At 43.2% G+C, this 20,739-nt stretch overlaps 1 protein-coding gene across 5 annotated transcripts in view; it reads left to right on the top strand.

Moving 5' to 3' along the window:
• The window catches only part of ASPH (aspartate beta-hydroxylase), a 193,660-nt gene that overhangs the window by 75,717 nt on the left and 97,204 nt on the right, over nt 1-20,739 (top strand). For all 5 annotated transcript variants that reach the window (XM_056522027.1, XM_056522024.1, XM_056522025.1 and 2 more), the window contains 7 exons: nt 5,993-6,061; nt 10,063-10,128; nt 12,155-12,202; nt 13,029-13,100; nt 14,591-15,103; nt 16,674-16,727; nt 17,702-17,767. In XM_056522027.1, the coding sequence (XP_056378002.1) occupies nt 5,993-6,061; nt 10,063-10,128; nt 12,155-12,202; nt 13,029-13,100; nt 14,591-15,103; nt 16,674-16,727; nt 17,702-17,767 (888 nt within the window). The remainder of the gene's footprint in view (nt 1-5,992; nt 6,062-10,062; nt 10,129-12,154; nt 12,203-13,028; nt 13,101-14,590; nt 15,104-16,673; nt 16,728-17,701; nt 17,768-20,739) is intronic.

Genomic DNA, 20,739 nt, shown 5'->3' with positions numbered 1-20,739 from the left:
ACAAGGATGTAACTTTACATTCATGATTGTTAATGGGTTAACAACCCAAAAGTAAAAAAAAAAATATATATATATATATATATATATATATATATATATATGTATATGTGTGTGTATATATATATATATATATATATATATATATATATATATAAATAAATAAAAAAAAAAATCTATTACATAATTTAATCATAAAAGCGTTGAGGGGTTAAAAATGCTTTTAAAGTATAAAACAAGTAATTTAATCATGAACCACAATGGTCAGCTGTCCCTTCCTCAAAAACACTAAATTTTTCCATTTTCACTCGACCCCTGGGCTGTCGGTTTTTCAGAGTTGAGAAATCACACTTTTTCCAGAGTGATTTCACAATTACTCAGTGATTTTTCCATTTTGTCGGGTTAACGCCCATTTTTTAGTAAACCACGCCCAATTTGTTGGTTAAATTAAACTCTCCGAGTGTTTTTGAAAATGTAGGATTTTGGGCGCACTAACCAAGAAAAACCGTCGGTTCTCCTTTAGTAAATGAGGGCCATTGAGTTTTTTATATATATATAATATATACACACACACACACAGATTAGGGATTCCATATTTTTGCTCCATGTGGGGTTACATGTGCTGTGAAATTGACTGAAATTGATAAATGGCCGGGTAACTGACTTTTCTATTCTTTACAATGCAAGTTAAAGATGGTATTAAAGAGCAACTTAAAAAGGTACAAGAAAAATATCTAGATCATGGCAAAGACCAACCAAGGGAGAAACCCACCAAAGAGTCAAAAGAACAAAAAGGAGTAGAGAAGAGCGAATCGAGGAGGAGAAAAGATGATGATAAACCCAGGGAGACAAAAAGGAGGACTACAAGCGGCAGAACATCAGATGGAGACCGAGGGAAAAAGGCTGAGAAAAGGGCGGACAAAATAAAAGAAGAAGAAAAATGATTCTCTGTCCAGAGATAGCCTAGAAGGAATAGATCAGCGTTCTGCAGAAGCTGTTAAATAGCAGAGTACCATTTTGCTCTGACTGCTTAAGTAGTACTTTGGATTTGTAATAATGTAAAACTACTGAATTGAATGTGCTATAAAATGCAATGAGGACTGTAAATTAGTTTGTGAATGATTCGGTGGTACTTCAGCGCTCCATAGGAACATCCAGCTATCAGCCAAATGTTAGATTTATTTTTGTCTTTTTTGCTTGCGTTCTCTGATATGCCCTTAACATCAGTGGTAGTTCCTGATATAGTAATATTGAGGATGGAACGGAGATAATGGTTGTACTTTTTTTGCAAGCGCTGACTAGAAGGTTAGGGATTTCAATAAATACAGTTGTTTTAAAGCTTGTGTTTTCTTATGCGTCTGGGCATCGCTCGTCTTATACTATTTATTTAGTTATTTACATTGGGGAAAATATTGGGGCAGATAAGAACAAACTGTGCAATTTCTTAGAGTATAAACCTAGACCAAACAGTCTAAAATGCTATAGATTCATCAGTGCCTCAGGCTGTCTTAAAATCTGTGCCTCCTCAGACTGTTTAGTCCAAGCTTAGATCACTTATTTGTTGACTTACAGGGGTATTCCAGGCCAAAACTTTTTTTTTATATATCAACTGGCTCCGGAAAGAGCAGATTTGTAAATTACTTCTAAATTACTTCTATTAGAAAATCTTAATCCTTCCAATAGTTGTTAGCTTCTGAAGTTGAGTTGTTGTTTTCTGTCTAACTGCTTTCTGATGACTCGCGTCCCGGGAGCTGTGCAGTTCCTATGGGGATATTCTCCCATCATGCACAGCTCCCGGGACGTGACATCATCATTGAGCAGTTAGACAGAAAACTTCAGAAGCTAATAACTATTGGAAGGATTAAGATTTTTTAATAGAAGTAATTTACAAATCTGTTTAACTTTCCGGAGCCAGTTGATATATACCGTATATAAAAAAAGATTTTGCCTGGAATACCCCTTTAACATACTTCACACCCAAATTTTTGCATATTTCTAGCACACAGTGTTTGCAACAAAACCACACCACTTTCGGCAATGCCGCAACCATTTCACAAAAAAACATTGAAAATGTGGTGCGAGCCTTCTAAGGCTATGTTCACACTTTTTTTTTTTCTTTGCTGTTTTTGTAGCCCAAATGAGCAATTTTTGTTAAATTTCGAGTTTAAAAAAAAATAAACATTTTACGTCCGTGTTTATTTAAAATTTTTATACAGTGGACCTTGACATACGATTGTTTAAACTTGCAATGGGCTCTTATAACAGCTGATTTTCTTGTCTGTGTGAACATGGCTCTAGCCAGTTTTTGCAGATTGCTCTAGATTTTTGTGACACACAATATATCTCATCCTCCTTATGCTATACATCAATTTAACTTATTGCAGTACATTCTAGAAGGGTTTTATTTTGCTAAATCAGAGACTAATATAAATATATATAATATATATATATATATATATATATATATATATATAATGCATATGCAAAATAATAGGATGTTGCAGAACCTTTTGATACCTTTTTTTTATTGGACTAACAGTATTTTGTAAAGACAAGCTTTCGGGATTACTAAATACGGTTAGTCCAATAAAGAAGGGTATGACAAGATTCTGCATCCTATGATTTTGCATTTGAATCACTGGACCAATACTGATACTCCTTACTATATGTCCAAAAGATTCACAGCACTGGTAAAACCATTTCTTTATTGGAAATCCATTAAAAATCCGTAAGATACAAACAGGTGCACACCGGCAAGTTAGAGGTAAAAAAAAAAAAAAAACCTCTCCCTCTGACGTGTTTCCGCCCTACCGCACTGGTAACATTTCTTTATCTTTAAGATACAAACAGATGCACACCGGCAAGTTAAAGGTAAAGAAAACCTCCCCCTCTGACGTGTTTCCGCCCTACCGCACTGGTAACATTTCTTTATCTTTAAGATACAAACAGGTGCACACCGGCAAGTTAAAGGTAAAGAAAACCTCCCCCTCTGACGCGTTTCCGCCCTACCGCACTGGTAACATTTCTTTATCTTTAAGATACAAACAGGTGCACACCGGCAAGTTAGAGGTAAAGAAAACCTCCCCCTCTGATGCGTTTCCGCCCTACCGCACTGGTAACATTTCTTTATCTTTAAGATACAAACAGGTGCACACCGGCAAGATAGAAGTAAAGAAAACCTCCCCCTCTGATGCGTTTCCGCCCTACCGCACTGGTAACATTTCTTTATCTTTAAGATACAAACAGGTGCACACCGGCAAGATAGAGGTAAAGAAAACCTCCCCCTCTGATGCGTTTCCGCCCTACCGGGCGGAAACCCATCAAAGGGAGAGTTTTTTTTTTTTTTTTACCTCTAACTTGCCGGTGTGCACCTGTTTGTAGCTTACGTATTTTTAATGGTTTTCCAATAAAGAAATGGTTTTACCAGTGCTGTGAATCTTTTGGACATTTACTTTAAAGACGGTGAAGGAGGACTGACTGCACTTGCACGGAGGAAGTGAGCGCTATCCAAATTTTTCTCCTTATACTCCTAACTATATATATTAAACTGTATTGCATATTGTAAAGGCTGCAACTCTCAGAAGTCGAGCAGACAGCACAAACGTTGTACCGGCACCAAACCAGCAGAGATAAATGGAAGCCATAATAACAAACTCTACATTGAAGTTCTAGATGACAATGAACTATAGGACAGTTTGAGATAACTGAAATGTTTACAAAGTTACTCAACATTATATGTGGATTTATAGCTAGGTGTCATCTGTAAAATGATGATCAGAATTCGGCTTATGCTTAGAGTTTTAGGAGCCATTGATGGTTTAGAATGGAGGTAAGTAAATCACTTGAGTCATAAATGAATCTACTGTTCTTATTTTTATTCTAGTTCAGGAATCAAACGGTCGTCTAAATTCCTTTTAACTGTGATGCTTCCTGGAGTAAGGGTTCAACTCAACACTTCTCAAGGCCATATTTTCCCTAATGGAAGATCTGTTTATTTTAGTTGCTCTCCAAAAGTAAGCTTTTAGTCTGATGACACGTAATAAGAAACACTGAGACATAAAACACACGGAAGACCTGGTCATATCCTATCAAATACAGTGTAACAGTTCACAGAAATATCCTGCTGTACAGGTGTCTAAACAGGTTCGTAAGTGTATTACAGCAGAGCATCTACTAATTTTGCATCTCCATGAGGATTGTATATTATTTCTATATTAATATTATTATATGTTGCTGTGGTGTTTCAGTAATTCAACAAGTTACTTTATATTTTCTCTAAATCTAGACAGACTGCGCACAAGAATTTTCAAATATGACCTACATGCTTGCACTACATACTTTTATACACAATTGCATAAATGCAATCTCTTTAAGTACAGTGGGTAAAAAAAAGTATTTAATCAGCCACCAATTGTGAAAGTTCTCCCACTTAAAAAGATGAGAGAGGCCTGTAATGTTCATCATAGGTATACCTCAACTATGAGAGACTAATGAGGAAAAAAAAATCCATAAAGTCACATGCTCTGATTTTTAAAGAATTCATTTGCAAATTATGGTGGAAAATAAGTATTTGGTCACCTACAAACAAGCAAGATTTCTGGCTCTCACAGACCTGAAACTTCTCCTTTACGAGTCTCCTCTGTCCTCCGCTCGTTACCTGTATTAATGGCACCTCTTTGAACTTGTTATCAGTATAAAAGACACCTGTCCACAACCTCAAACAGTCACACTCCATACTCCATTTTAGCCAAGACCAAAGAGCTGTGGAAGGACACCAGAAATAAAATTGTAGACCTGCAACAGGCTGGAAAGACTGAATCTGCAATAGGCAAGCAGCTTGGAGTGAATAAATCCACTGTAGGAGCAATTATTAGAAAATTTAAGACATACAAAACCCCTGATAATCTCCTTTGATCTGGGGCTCCAGGCAAGAGCTCACCCTGTGGTGTAAAAATGATCACAAGAGCGGTGAGAAAAAATTCTCAGAACAACACAGGGGGACCTAGTGAATGACCTGCGGAGAGCTGGGACCAAAGTAACAAAGGCTACCATCAGTAACACACTACACAGCCAGGGACTCAAATCTTACAGTGCCAGACGTGTCCCCCTGCTTAACCCGATACATGTCCGGGCCTGTCTGAAGTTTGCTAGAGAGCATTTGGATGATCAAGAAGAGTATTTGGAAAATGTCATATGGTCAGATGAAACCAAAGTACTTTTTGGTAAAAACTCAACTCGTCGTGTTTGGAGGAGAAAATGCTCAGTTACATCCAAAGAACATCATACCCACTGTGAAGCATGGGGGTGGAAACATCATGCTTTGGGGATGTTTTTCTGCCAAGGGACCAGGTGGACTGATCGGTGTAAATGAAAGAATGAATGGGGCCATGTATCGTGAGATTTTGAGTGAAAACCTTCCATCAGCAAGGGCATTGAAGATAAAATGTGGCTGGGTCTTTCAGCATGACAATGATTCCGTGTTGCCCAGCGACCAAAACATCACTGCTCTAGAGAAGATCTGCATGGAGGAATGGGCCAAAATACCAGCAACAGTGTGTGAAAAGCTTGTGAAGACTTACAGAAAACGTTTGACCTCTGTCATTGCCAACAAAGGGTATATAACAAAGTATTGAGATTAACTTTTGTTATTGACCAAATACTTATTTTCCACCATAATTTGCAAATAAACTGTTTAAAAATCAGACAATGGGAATTTATGGATTTTTGTTTCTCATTAGGGCTCTCCTAGTGGAGGTGTGATGGTGGCATAGTTCTTTGAGGATTGTATTGCCCCCATTGGCAAGTGTAGCCTTGTATGTTGCTTTAGTCTGTAAAGTAATAATCCTGTAAAAATAAAATTAAAAAAATTCCCTGGTGAACACAGCAGTAAGATTTTGGTGACATGAGCAAACATAAGTGAAATATTTGTGTTATTTTCATATTCATCTTTGCATATAGTCAGTATTTTAATAAACTTTATAACTGGAAAATGCAGGACTGAAAGAAAGATCTGTGTCTGAGAAAATTTCTGAAGACCTTGATGAGACAGATTCAACTGCATCCGGTAAGTCATATTCTGGCCAGTGTAAGGGTACGTTGACACGAGCGGATTTACAGCGTATCTTACGCTGCGGATCCGCTGGTGAAGGCCCGTTCTATGCTGTCTTTACATGTGCCTGCTCGTAGCGGCAATATGCCGCAACGAGCAGACACACTGCAGCGATGTGCGCGGCATACTTGCACATCACGGCCACTCTCCCTGCTCTGAACTAGGCAGAGAGCTCCCGCGATGTGCGAGTATACTGTGACTCTTGCATCGCAGTGTGTCTGCTCGTAGCGACGTATTGCCGCTACGAGCAGGCACATGTAAAGACAGCATAGAGCGGGCCTTCACCAGCGGATCCGCAGCGTAAAATACGCTGTAAATCTGCTCATGTGAACGTACCCTTATGCTTCTGCCTCTCTTTCCTCTTCTTCCACTCTTAACCCAAACTTGTATCGCCATACCACAAGGTTGAATAATCTGTAAAGGGAATGTTTCATACATATACATGCATATAGTATATAGACGACAAGTATTGGGGCACCCGACTCTAAATCCATAGGCATTAATATGTTGGCCCCGTTTTGCTGTCTTAACAGCTTCCACTCTACAGTCCATCTTTCAAAGGGTGCCTGTGGACATTTTTGCCCATTCATCCAGAATAGAGATGAGGAAAGTTACAGTGATTCAATTCGTCATGCACTTCTCGGCTCGGCAGTTGCGGTCTTTAGCCTGCATAAATTAGTTCAGCTTTCAGGTGCTCCGGTGGGCTGGAGAGTCTCTCCTAGGACTGTGTCCACCTTTTCCAGCCCACCGGAGCACCTGAAAGCTGAACTCATTTATTCAGGTTCAAGTCAGCAACTGCCGAAGTTCGTGATGAATCGAATCAATGTAAGTTCGCTCATCCAGAAGAACATTTTTAAGGCCAGAGACTGATGATGAATGACACAGCCTGGGTTAATGACAGAGCTCTGTGTCAAGTTCTTCCACATCAATCTTTCTTCGTGCACTGGGGCACAGTCATGCTGGAACAGAAAAGGGAAAAATCCAAACTGTTCCCACAAAGTTGGAAATAACAATTGTTCAAAATGTTTTGGTATTCTAAAGGATATAAGGGGTAGTCCATGGGAGGGGGTGAGAAGGCCGTCACACCCCCTCCCATAGACTTGCATTGAGGTGGTGGGTTGTGACGCCACACGGGGGCGGAGTCATGACTTCACAATACTCCGGCCCCGTAGTCATGAGTCTTCAGACTCTGAGCCCCCAGTGCTGGCATGCAGTTCACACAGGTGGGTGCTGCATGAAAGTTTGTGGGGAACCGCAGCGGCAGGACCTCCGCGATCAGACATCTTATACCCTATCCTTTGGATATGAGATAAGATGTCTTAGGGCTGGAGTACCCCTTTAATGGGAATAAATGAAAGCCCTTATACGGGTTGTCCGTTGATTTTTTTATTTTTATTTTTTAAAGTACCCCTGCCGCCTAATAAAACTTTTTACTCTTCACCCTTGCTCCCTCCTCTCCTCCAGATTAAGGAAGCCCTGTCTGCGGCCAGTCTCCTGTGGACTTTGCTTCCCAGAGCCTGAATGTTACATCAGAAAATGGCGCTCCTCCGATCACTGGCCGCACTGGTGCCATGACTCTAATTGTCGAGCAGCTGAGTGCCACGGGTTGCAGACACTACTATCTGCAGCTCTAGGAAAAAGCAGAGCCACTGGCTCCAGACAGGAGGGCCTAGTATCGGAGGCTACGAGGAAGATTTTATTAGGCAATATAAGCACATTATTTAGCAGGGAGAAAAAAAAAATATTCACTGGACAACCATTTTTTTATTCAATGAGTGTCCCCAATGCATTTTTTTCATATTGTGTGTTGTTGTTTTTTTTTGTTTTTTTTACCTGAAATCCTCAAGACACCTGCGCCATACTATCAGGATTTTGACTGGAATACATAGCCACATTCCTGATCTAATCAAAACAACTGCAACAAAGCAAGCCTGGTTGCAGCATAGAAAGAATCCTCCTTTGATGGCATTTTTGAGGGATGCTCTGTGAAGCAATCTTTATCCATACTCTACATGGGTAGAAATCTCTGGGCTCATTAAGACATGGTACCTGTCTGTTTATGATGCTTATTAGGTGATAAGTGCTTTATGTAAAATCATAGATATAAAAATATTGAGATTAGTTAAAAGCAAAAACATAATACAAATGAATACATACAAAAGTAATGCATCATTTTTCTTTCTTTCCGCAATGCAGAGGATCAGAAACAAAAAGCTGGATGCTTTAAAGCCAAAAATTTTTTTCTTAGAAGGGGTTATCCAGCCTTGAAAAAAAATGATGGCCTATTCTCAGTATACCATTACATAGGTGCTGTCAGACTCCTTTTGACAAGGCTGTGGCTCTCCTGCAGGACTTTTAATTGTTTATATCGGCTGCAGTCCAGTTAGGACTTGCAAACGCTATACTATTTGCAGAAGTGTGGAGAGTTGTCCTAATCAAGTGATCAGAAAATGTTGCAGGACTTGAACCTATGTTACAATTAGGTACGGTATGTGCAAGTATGGACTGGCCTGCTGCTGATATACACATTGAAGGGGCTGAATAAGTGCCATAGCCCCTTTTGAACAGCTGAGGTGCCTAGAATCCCTGAATTGGATTAGTTGTAGATTTAGAAATCTTGTTTCTGAGAGAGTTTGTCCAGTTTTAAAGAGGTACTCCGCCCTAGACATCTTATCTCCTATGTCTGACCGATGGGATGTCACGCCCCCTCCCATAGACTTGCATTGAGGGGTTGTGGCCGTGACCTCACGAGCAGGGCATGACCATGACGTCACAAGCCTCTGCCCCCGCATTACCAGACATCCGAGCGAAGTTTGCTCCATGCATCGGATGTCTGGGGTGCCGCAGCCGAGGTCGTGCGTGTCCCCAGCAGCGAGACCCCCACGATCAGACATCTTATCCCCTATCCTTTGAATAGGGGATAAGATGTCTAGGGGCGGAGTACCCATTTAAAAAAAAAAAAGTGTTTGCGGGAAGGGGGGTCGTCTCTTGTGGCCATATATATTGAGAAAGCCAGCGTGAGGCTGGCGAAACGTTGTCCTCTGCACGTTATGGAATAAACCTACACTCCTGATTGCAATTTGTGGTGTGCTGCATCCTATTTTTTGTATTTGGATTAAGGAACCGGTGGACCCAGGCTCCAACTATGCGAGCACCCCGAATCTACCTAGATTTATTATTGCTTGATGTGCTGCTTTTATTTGTATTTTTAATATATACACCAAGATAGTTGCAGCACCACCAAATGAAGCATGCGGGTGCCCGGCGTCCTGGGTCTGATCTTGACCCGTTTAGATAATCCAACCAGTGATGGCCCAGCACTCCAAAGTTGAAAAAAAACGTGAATTTATTCACCACATGTAACAGACAGTAACATTTCAACTCAACACTAGAGCCTTTTTCAAGTATGCTTGAAAAAGGCTCTAGTGTTGAGCTGAAACGTTGCTGTCTGTTACAAGTGGTGAATAAATTCACGTTTTTTTTCAACTTTGGAGTGCTGCGCCAATACTGGTTGGATTATATATATATATAAATTTTTTTGTTTTTTTTTTATGGACATCTTTAAAAAGCATTTTTATATCCACTTTACACTCAATATGGTGCAAACAATAATATTCTCCCTTATTTCAGCTTGTACAGATGCCACAATGTGCTTTATGAACTCTATTTTTCTTACTATTTGCAGTCTCTATGAGTCTTTATAGCCGACTGCCATGTATCTGCTCTCTCCTCTCTCTTCAGCCTGTGTGAACTTTCCTCCATGGTTTCTAAGCAGAAATGTAAATGTTCATATCCTGTGCGTCATGGTTACATTAATGAATCCAGCGTGGTTGTGTACATAGTCTATGTAATTATATACGGTGACCTTATTAAGACACGCTAATCTTGTGTAAAGGTCACGGTTACTCAGTTACAGAAAGAATATTCTATTGTTTTACTGTAATTTCTTCTTCCAGAAATCTCTGATCTAGATTTAGAGGATGTTGTAAATGCCTTAAAGGATTCCCCACAGTCTGATCATGGTAAGAAATTCCAGCATTATTTTGATAAAACACTTACCGTATATACTCGAGCATAACCAGAGTTTTTCAGCACGATTTTTCGTGCTGAAAACGCCCCCCTCGGCTTATACTCGAGTGAACTCTCCGCCTGTCAATCCCTTCTCATTGGTCTTCAACCTGCGGACCTCCAGATATTGCAAAACTACAACTCCCAGCATGCCCGGACAGCTATCGGCTGTCCGGGCATGCTGGGAGTTGTAGTTTTGAAACATCTGGAGGTCCGCAGGTTGAAGACCACTGCAGCCTTCGTCATCATTCAGACCCCCGTTTACTTTTCTACTCCCCTCCCCTCGGTGGGAAGTTAGGGTGAGCTGGTCCGGGCCATCTATGCTGTGGGGACCGTCCAGTGGGGAGGCTTAGTCATTCTGGGCTGTCCATCTTCACCGGGAGGCCCTCTTCTCAGCTCCGGGCCGGCCCTGGACTCGTGACGTTGCCTTGACGGCGACGCACAGGGACGTCTGGGCGCAGCAGATGTCCGTGATGTCCCTGCGCGTGAATGACGATGACGAAGGCCGCAGTGGTCTTCAACCTGCGGACCTCCAGATTTTGCAAAACTACAACTCCCAGCATGCCCGTACAGCTGTTCGGGCATGCTGGGAGTTGTAGTTTTGCAACATCTGGAGGTCTGCAGGTTGAAGACCACACAGATGAAGGGATTGACAGGTGGTGATGATGAAGGGGGGGGGTATGATGACGGGGGTGTTAATGATGAGGGTCTGGATGATGACGGGATGATGACATGGTGGGATGATGTATTTCCCACCCTAGGCTTATAGTCGAGTCAATAACTTTTACTGGTGTTTTGGGGTGAAATTAGGGGCCTCGGCTTATATTCGGGTCGGCTTATACTCGAGCATATACGGTATGTTAAAAGTTTATAAATTTGATTTAGACAATGTGATCTTGGGGGATCAGGGGTGGGAAACGCTGACTACTGGAAAACCCAAGAATGGTCTAAAAACCATACAGGATAACCATTGATATGAATATGCACCAAGTATTTTCTTTAGGCAATAAAAGCTATAGCTGTGACTCTCATCTTTAGCGAACAGCATGGATGAATATTGCAAAACCCATTCACCTAGTGCAATGTGCCCAGCAAATAACCTAGAGTTGTCCTAACTAGACAAATCCTTCAAGGTGGCATTGTGCTAGATAATATATAAAGTTTGCATTGGTTGTAGACACGTCATCCAACTAAAAGAGAATCAAGTGTTTAAACATATACTTGGGCACCTACCCAAAACAAGCAACAAATCTTATTCTCTCCTTCCATTTAAAGGGGTAGTCCGGCTTTATACATCTTATCCCCAATCCAAAGTAATAAGGGATAAGATGTATGATCACATGGGGTCCCACCACTGGGGACCCCTGCGATCTCAGTGCAGCCCCCGGCATTCTGTGCCGGGCACTGCCTCTGAGACGGGGATGTGACTTCACGGCCATGCCCCCTCCATTCAGGTCTATGGGAGGGGGCCTTACAGCCTTTGGATAGGGGAGAAGATGTATAAAGCCGGAATTCCCATCTGGACACTTTTGACCTATGAACAGGATATGCCATGAATGTTTGATGCCAGTCCCACTTCTGGTACCTGCACCTATCTTGAGATTGGCGGCCTTCCAGCCCCATCCGCAATGCTTGCCTCTGCCGCAGGTGGTCACGAAGTCAAAAACAGCCAAGGCAACTGTTTTATGCAGTTTGGTGACTTTCATTGAGTTGTGGAAACAGTCTAGATAATGGTGTTACACTGTTTAAAGTCACCACCCATTAACCTCTATGGGAGTTAAGTAATCTGTTTAAAACAACCTTTGGCTGTTTTCGACTACTACCACTACTTCTGAAAGCCACAAGCAGGCCCGAGGTCCCATCCTGCTAATATGGTATAATTGTCCAGAAGGGAATACCTCTTTAATGGGGCACCCTCTTTTGTAAATGCTTTCTGTTCTAATCCTTGGGTGTAATTATAAAAATCCATATTCTTTTCAGATGTGTATGACATAGAAGATGCCCTGGATGACCATGACACACAAGATGGTAAATATTAATTTTTTTTCCTTTTTTTTTTTTTTAAATAAAGTTTTATTAAGTTTTCAATACAATAACAAAGCAAAAGAGCAATCACAGACCTTCACAAAGCCATGACTAATAATCAGAAAATATGACTGCGAGATATCGTTGAGAAACAAGACTTGCCACGGGGGCGTCTCCGCACGAAAGTCCCGGGTAAGCGAAAACAGTGCGACAAGGATACAAACATGGTGGTAGCGGGTTATAATCCTTTCGTGGGGTGGCAAGTAACAAGCATGTAGGCACAGAGTGCGGTTAGCGTCTCGCTGGGAACAGTCAATGACAATGCAACTAGTCATATTAAGATAAAACCAATGAAAAAAAACATGGCATAAAACAGAAACAGTAGCAAAGTATGCTCAAAAAATAAAAGACAACAATTTTAAGACAAGTCAGGCAGAAAAGGTGGGAAAGACTGAAGAGAGGGGAGAGGAAAAGAAAAGAGGGGGGGGGGGAGGAAGAGTAGGGGGAACCAGGGGAGAAAAGGGCAGAGAATAGGGGGAAGCATAGGACCAAGCAGAGAAGAGGGGCGTACCTCACAACCAAGGTTCATCTCAGCAGGCCAAGAGACTCCGTGAATGTGGTGAAAGGTTCTTGTAGTCACTGGAAGTCAAAAATATTATTATTTTTTTATGTCAGTGTACAGTATGGTTGTACATCTTTTGGGATTAAGGGGCAATAGTTTTCCTGATTATTTACCAGGGGTTACTACACAGTAGTGTGCCGTGCCCCCGATTACCACAATGCAGGTATTGACTACATGCTTTTTACAGACTTTTTTTGTTTCTCTTAGATGCAGCTAGTGAATTCTCCTTAGAAGATGCTTTGGAGCCCAATGTTTATGAAACCGTTCACACAGAACCAGGTATGATAAAAACCAATGTAGTTTAGTAAAATGCCATGAGATATCACATGAGTTGGTCTCTGTTCTATTTTACAATGTGCCTCGTGCTCTTGATTCATTGGTGGAAGTAAAAATGTCCTTGGTAATCTATTGTAGCTAGTAAAAATGTCTCCGATAATCTATTGTCTGCTTCTGTCTTGTCAGTAAATATCCCACCACTACAAGTTTTTTATTTTGTAACATTAAGTAGAGCTTTAGGTTGATACATCAGAAATGCAGAAAGTAGGGCAACATGTTTTTGTGTTATTTATGTCCAATGGAGTTTTAGGGGTATTCCCATCAATAGGGTGTATGCCATACAATTTTGATCCATGGCAGTCTTACCTCAGGGACCCCCACCAATCATGAAAATGAATGGGAATTCACCACTGCTTAAGCTCTGCATCCCAGTGTCGGCTTTCCCTCTGTGCAGTGGCCCCTTGCCCCATATGGGCCAGCTGAAATCTCCACACAGCTGGTTAGGTGGCCTGGAAGGTGCTGTACAGGAAAATAAATCAGAAGGGCACACAGCAGTACACCAGCCCTTTCAATCTCATGATTGGTGGGGGTCTGACCTCTAGGACCCCTCACTAAACGTATCAATACAATAACCCCCCAACCTACGATGGCCCCGACATGCGATAATTTCAACATACGATGGCCTCTCAGTGGCCATCGCATGTTGAAGGCAGCATCAACATACGATGCTTTTGTACATCGGGGCCATCGCATAAACTGCTATCCGGCAGCGCAGACTGCTTCAGCTGCCACCGGATAGCCATTTACGGTGCCCCGTGTGGTCCACTGATGATCACTTACCTGTCCTCGGGGCTCCGGTGCCTCATCTTCGGGATCCCCTGCATCGTCGGCGCTCTCGATCGTCGTCATCATGTTGCTGCGCACGCCGTCCCGTCATACAATAGGAGCGGCGTGCGTAACAACGTGATGGCGGCGACGGAGAGCGGGGATGCCGGGGAAGCAGAGGCCTTGCCGGAGCGTCGGGGACACGGCGACAGCGATGGAAGGCAACATCCAGGGCAGCGGTGACGGTCCGTAGCGGCAGGGACACGTGAGTATAACCTCCAATGCCAATGGTCTTCAACCTGCGGACCTCCAGATGTTGCAAAACTACAACTCCCACTATGCCCGGACAGCCGTTGGCTGTCCGGGCATGCTGGGAGTTGTAGTTTTGCAACATCTGGAGGTCCGCAGGTTGTAGACCGCTGTCCTATACTTTACATTGCACGGATCCCTCAACATACGATGGTTTCAACAAACGATGGTCCATTTGGAATGGTTTACCATCGTATGTTGAGGGACCACTGTATACCATTAAGAGACATTCTTTAAAGTGGTGCTTTTAAAAGATCCCTGTCAGTCATATTTTCCTAAAATGCCTAGCAATAGTTTCCGTTCTGTGACTGTTGCCAGACATGAAATAAACCCTTTATTTACTGTTGTAATACTCTTAGAAATAAAAGAGCCGGAGGAAGAACCAGCGATAGAAGAACAAGTAGTAGAGGAACAAGTGGATGTTGAAGAAGAACCCGCAGCTGAAGAGGAAGTCATTGATGAAGTTACTGAGCAGGTTTTGGCACATGAACCTGCTGCTACTACTGATGATGTGGAGGAAGAAACATTCACGCACAATGATGAACACGAAGTGGAAGAACATCAAGAACCGGAGCCAGTATATGAACAAGAGGTAGAGGAGACAGAAACTGAATTTCTGAATGCTCCGAACACAGAAATAGAAGAGCCTGTAGATGTAGAGTTTGAGGCAGAGCCGTTTGCTGCTGAAGAGGCAGAAGAAACACCAGAACCGGTAGCAGATGAAGACTACGAAGCAGAGATAGCAACAGAGGAACAAGATCCCCAGGATGAGGCCGAAGAGCCAGAAAATCGGGAGGAATATGAAACTCATGAAGAACCTGTTTTGACGGGAGAAGAGCCGTCAGAGGATGGAACGGAGTCATACGATGAAGGTATTTTATGAGCAAGTTAAAAAATAAATAATAATTATAATGAAATAAAAATGACCTCAATGAGATGAAAAAGTAATAGACTGGATTTTCATCCTGTTTACAACCTCACGTAGGCAGATAGAAGAGCAGCAATAGTTCCTATAGACTTCAATAGAGTAAGTGGTTACCTTTCCATTGGGCTTCCTAGGATATTTTTATGAGAAGAATTGTAGCTACGGTATTTAAATCAAATAAATAGAAAATGTAAAAAAAACATACAAAAAAGAGGGGGGGATGTAAACATGGCAGGGATTAAAGGGGTTTTCTAGCTGTCAAAAACATATCCCCTATTCTGGGGGTGTCTTTTTTTTTTGCCAGAGAGTTCACTGAGTGGGCTGTCAGGAGTATGTCTTCAGTGGTGAGAGTCAGGGCCTGTTATTGAGATTGCAGGGGGAAGTGTCAGAGGTTAGACTCCCTGTATTCATACACTTACCCACTTTCCTGTGGATAGGGGGTACCTTTGTAAAAAACTGAATAACCCCTTTAGGGTCTGTTCACACGTATACATATTTGATGTGCAGGATTTGAAGCTGAGTTCCGTCTTTTAGTTTACATTGAAATCTGCAGCTGGGTGCACCTAAATGACTGAACTCAGCTTCAAATCCTGCGCATCAAATATGTATAGTGGGAATAGACCTGCTGCAGAATATAACCTCAGCTAGTCTGATATCTATCAGCTGATCGACTTGTCAGTACATGAGTTTTCACTGCAGTTTGTCCCCTTATATTTTGGTTAATTTTAAAGATTAACCAACCACTCATAAGGGTCGGCCATCAATGTTTATTCCTGGAAAACTATTATCTTATTCACTTAAATTGTACCAGCATTAGCAAAAACTTTTGATATGTCCTAGAGACATGTCAAAAGTCTCAATCAATTGGGGTTTGTTTTGACCAAGACCGATCACTAAAACTATCTGGGAGCGAATCACATGATATTAAATGCTTCCCCCCTCTGTCTATGGTACAAGGACTTGCATTATGTTACCGACTCATAGTCACGTGGTTTAGCATGCACTTCTCCTCACTCCAGCTAGCGATTGGTCATTGTCTGAAAGATCAGACCCTGACCTATGAATAGTTTTGATTTGTCTCTTCGACCGTGTTTTCCAACCAGTGTGCCTCCAGCAGTTGAAAAACTACAACTCCCATCATGCCCGGACAGCCAAAGGCCAACAGATATTTTTCAGAATTTTCTGTTATCCATTGACTAACACTATATTCAGCCCTTCAGATGGAAATGGTTTAGTATCTGTTTAATTCACCAGGATCTTATCCATTAGAAGTCACTTATTAGTTAATTTTGTGTACATTGATGTAAAGTAATGTCACTGGGATCACGTAAGCCCCTTTTTTATGTGGCAGAATTTTATGGTAGAATATTAGGAGTGCACCACAAGATGTCAGTATTGTTTTCTTCATAAACATTACACAATCCTATTGGCAGTAATTGAATTAGCCATAAGCTTTACATTGCCGTTGCAGATCATTATTTTGTGTACACTATTATATATTTCTGTTTTGCTTTCAGTTAATGAATATACTCAGACAGAGCTAGAAGAGGAAGAGCCAGCTGAATTACAAGGTTTGGACGCTTTTATTATATGTAGACACCTTAAAAACTTAGTCTGTACTAGAGCCCTGACCATTTCTGACCAATACTTCACGCTCCTGCAAACATTTTTTCACAGCTTTAAGAAATAGTACCCCGTGAGCCATTCCATCAGCCCCCCCGTGAGCCATTCCATCAGCCCCCCCCCCGTGAGCCATTCCATCAGCCCCCTCTGTGAGCCATTCCATCAGCCCCCCCGTGAGCCATTCCATCAGCCCCCCCGTGAGCCATTCCATCAGCCCCCCCTGTGAGCCATTCCATCAGCCCCCCCGTGAGCCATTCCATCAGCCCCCCCTGTGAGCCATTCCATCAGCCCCCCTGGGAGCCATTCCATCAGCCCCCCCGTGAGCCATTCCATCAGCCCCCCCTGTGAGCCATTCCATCAGCCCCCCCGTGAGCCATTCCATCAGCAACCACCACCCCCCCGTGAGCCATTCCATCAGACCCCCCCCCCCCCGTGAGCCATTCCATCAGACCCCCCCCCCGTGAGCCATTCCATCAGACCCCCCCCCCGTGAGCCATTCCATCAGCCCCCCCGTGAGCCATTCCATCAGCCCCCCCGTGAGCCATTCCATCAGCCCCCCCGTGAGCCATTCCATCAGCCCCCCGTGAGCCATTCCATCAGCCCCCCCGTGAGCCATTCCATCAGCCCCCCCCGTGAGCCATTCCATCAGCCCCCCCGTGAGCCATTCCATCAGCCCCCCCGTGAGCCATTCCATCAGCCCCCCGTGAGCCATTCCATCGGTTTGTGGCACTCCCTCTAAGTTCTGAGACTGCCTGCTTCTGCCCACAACAACCTCATTCCCACCCACCGGATCCCAATCCCGGAGAAGGGCTCTAGTCTGTACAGTGAAACAATTGTAGACATTTGTCCACTACAAGATATAAGGAATAGTAAAGCTCTTCTGTTATGTTTTATTAACATTCTATTCTCTTGTGCTTTCTAGATGTTCCAGAACCAGATGAGGAAATTGTGCCGGAACAAACAGAGGAATATCCTACAGAAACAACGGGTAACTTTTTATTTTGTAAAATATAAGCCTACAACCTCTATACTTTTAAAGCTTAAAAAAACAAAAATGATATATATTATATCCCCAAGTCTACCTGGTGTAGTGGATTTGCATTCCCTATACAATTCTAGCTTGTCTTTTAATTATATAGAACAGCACAGCAGACTTTAACCCCTTAAGGATGCGGGAGGTACTCAAACGGCCCCTTTTCCGAGTCCTTAACCCCTTAAGGACGCAGCCCTTTTTCACCTTAAGGACTGAGCCCTTTTTCGCAATTATGACCACCGTCACTTTACAAATTAATAACGCGAAAACGCTTTTACCGAATATTCTGATTCTGAGATTGTTTTTTCGTGACATATTCTACTTTATTTTGGTGGTAAATTTTCGGCGTTAATTGCATCCTTTTTTGGTGAAAAATCCCAAAATTTCATGAAAATTTAGAAAATTTAGCATTTTTCTAACTTTGAAGCTCTCTAATTGTAAGGAAAATGGATATTCCAAATAAATTTTATTTTTCTTCACAAACACAAAATGTCCACTTTATGTTGGCATCATAAAATGGACATATTTTTGCGTTTTGAAAAAATTAGAGGACTTCAAAGTAGAGCAACAATTTTCAAAAATGTCATGAAAATTGCTAAATCTGAAGGGACAGATGTTACAGAACTACAACTCCCAGCATGCCTGGGCAGTCGAGGCATGCTGAGAGTTGTAGTTTGGCAACATCTGGAGGGCTACTGTTTGGGCACCACTGTAACAGTGGTCTCCAAACTGTGACCCTCTAGATGTTGCAAAACTACAACTCCCAGCATGCCCAGACAGCCTTTGGCTCTCTGGGCATGCTAGGAGTTGCAGTTTGGCCCCCCTAGTGGTTGCCACAGTAAAGATCGATTTACTTTCACTTTCAATCCCCCCCCCCCCCCCCCCCCCCCCCACTGTTGATTCCCTACCTGATCAGGATCCTGCAGGCTCCAGCGAAGATCCCAGGTCCCCAGGCATCTTCTCCTGCAGGTACGGCCTCCATCTTCTTTCCAGAGCCCCTCGACATCCAGGGGCGGGCAGAACGGCGGGGGTTGCCATGGCAACCCCCTGTCCTGAGCTGCCATTGGTCAGAACTCCGTTCTGAGTAATGGCAGGGGGATAGGAGTAGATTGCAGCTTTGCGACCTCACTCCTATCCTTTAGGCTGATCGGGGGCTGTTGCTGACAACTCCGATCAGCCCTATTTTCCGGTCTCTGACGGCCCCGAACAGGCATAGCCAGCAGGGGTGAGGTGGCACTGGTTTCCCGGCCGACCAATCAGGGCGCCTGCTGCGGGTGTCACTCCCGCAACCCGCTCCGCCCCTCTTCCGGAGGACGTGAGCTGGTGCGGGGACATGCACCCCGGGAGCTGGGGACCCCGATCCCTGGCGTCAATGTTGGGATCGGGGCCCCAGGAGCAGCAGCGGTGACGACGAGGGGACTGACTTGATGCGGCGTGGATCGTTGGAGGTGAGTGACAGCCTCCTGCAAAAAAGGGCATGCTGGGAGCTGTAGTTATGCAACAGCAGGAGGCAGACCACCACAACTTCCAGCAAGCCCTTATGGGCATGCTGGGGACTTATAGTTTTGCAACAGCTGGAGGCACATTTTTTCTATGGAAAAGTGTACCTTCAGCTGTTGTGTAACTACAACTCCCAGCTTGCACAAACAGCTAAAGTGCATGCTGGGAGTTGTAGTGGTTGCAACTGCTGGTTGCATAACTACAACTCCCAGCATGCCCGTTGGCTGTCGGTGACTGCTGAGAGTTGTAGTTTTGCAACAGCTGAAGGCACACTGAGTTAAGTAGCAAACCAGTGTGTCTCCAGCTGTTGCATAACTACAATCCCCAGCATCCTCAGCCAAAGTAGTATGCCTCCAGCTGTTGCATAACTACAAGACCCAGCATGCCCTTCCGCTGTCCGTACATGCTGGGTGTTGTAGCTTTTGCAACAGCTTAAGGCACACTGGTTGCAAAACACTGAGTTTGTTACCAAACTCGGTGTTTCACAACCAGTGTGCCTCCAGCTGTTGCAAAACTACAACTCCCAGCATGCACTGATAGACCGTACATGCTGGGAGTTGTAGTTTTGCAACAGCTGTATTTTCTCCCCCCCCCAATGTGAACGTACAGGGTACACTCACATGGGCGGAGATTTACAGTAAGTATCTGGCTGCAAGTTTGAGCTGCGGCAAATTTTCTGCCGCAGCTCAAACTGCCAGCGAGAAACTACTGTGTACCCCCGCCCGTGTGACTGTACCCTAAAAACACTACACTAACAAAAAATGTAATAAAAAGTAAAAAACACTACATATACACATACCCCTACACAGCCCCCCTCCCCTTTGCAAAACAACTACTCCCAGTATTACCAGACAGCCACTGACTGTCCAGGCATGCTGGGAGTTTTACAACAGCTGGAGGCACCCTGTTTGGGAATCACTGGCATAGAGTACCCCTATGTCCACCCCTATGCAAGTCCCTAATTTAGGCCTCAAATGCGCATGGCGCTATCACTTTGGAGTCCTGTCGTATTTCAAGGAAACAGTTTAGGGTCACATATGGGGTATCGCCGTACTCGGGAGAAATTGTGTTACAAATTTTGGGGGGTATTTTCTGCTTTTACCCTTTTTAAAAATGTAAAATTTTTGGGAAAATAAGCATTTTAGGTAAAACATTTTTTTTTTATTTTACATATGCAAAAGTCGTGAAACACCTGTAGGGTATAAAGGTTCACTTAACCCCTTGTTACGTTCCCCGAAGGGTCTAGTTTCCAAAATGGTACGCCATGTGTTTTTTTTTTTTTTTTTTGCTGTTCTGGCACCATAGGGGCTTCCTAAATGCGGCATGCCCTCAGAGCAAAATTTGCTTTCAAAAAGCCAAATGTGACTCCTTCTCTTCTGAGACCTGTAGTGCTCTAGCAGAGCACCTTTCATCCCCATATGGGGTGT

This window comes from Hyla sarda, chromosome 5 (assembly GCF_029499605.1).
Source record: "Hyla sarda isolate aHylSar1 chromosome 5, aHylSar1.hap1, whole genome shotgun sequence".
NCBI classification, from domain to species: domain Eukaryota; kingdom Metazoa; phylum Chordata; class Amphibia; order Anura; family Hylidae; genus Hyla; species Hyla sarda.
This window is presented reverse-complemented; position numbering and strand designations above follow the sequence as displayed.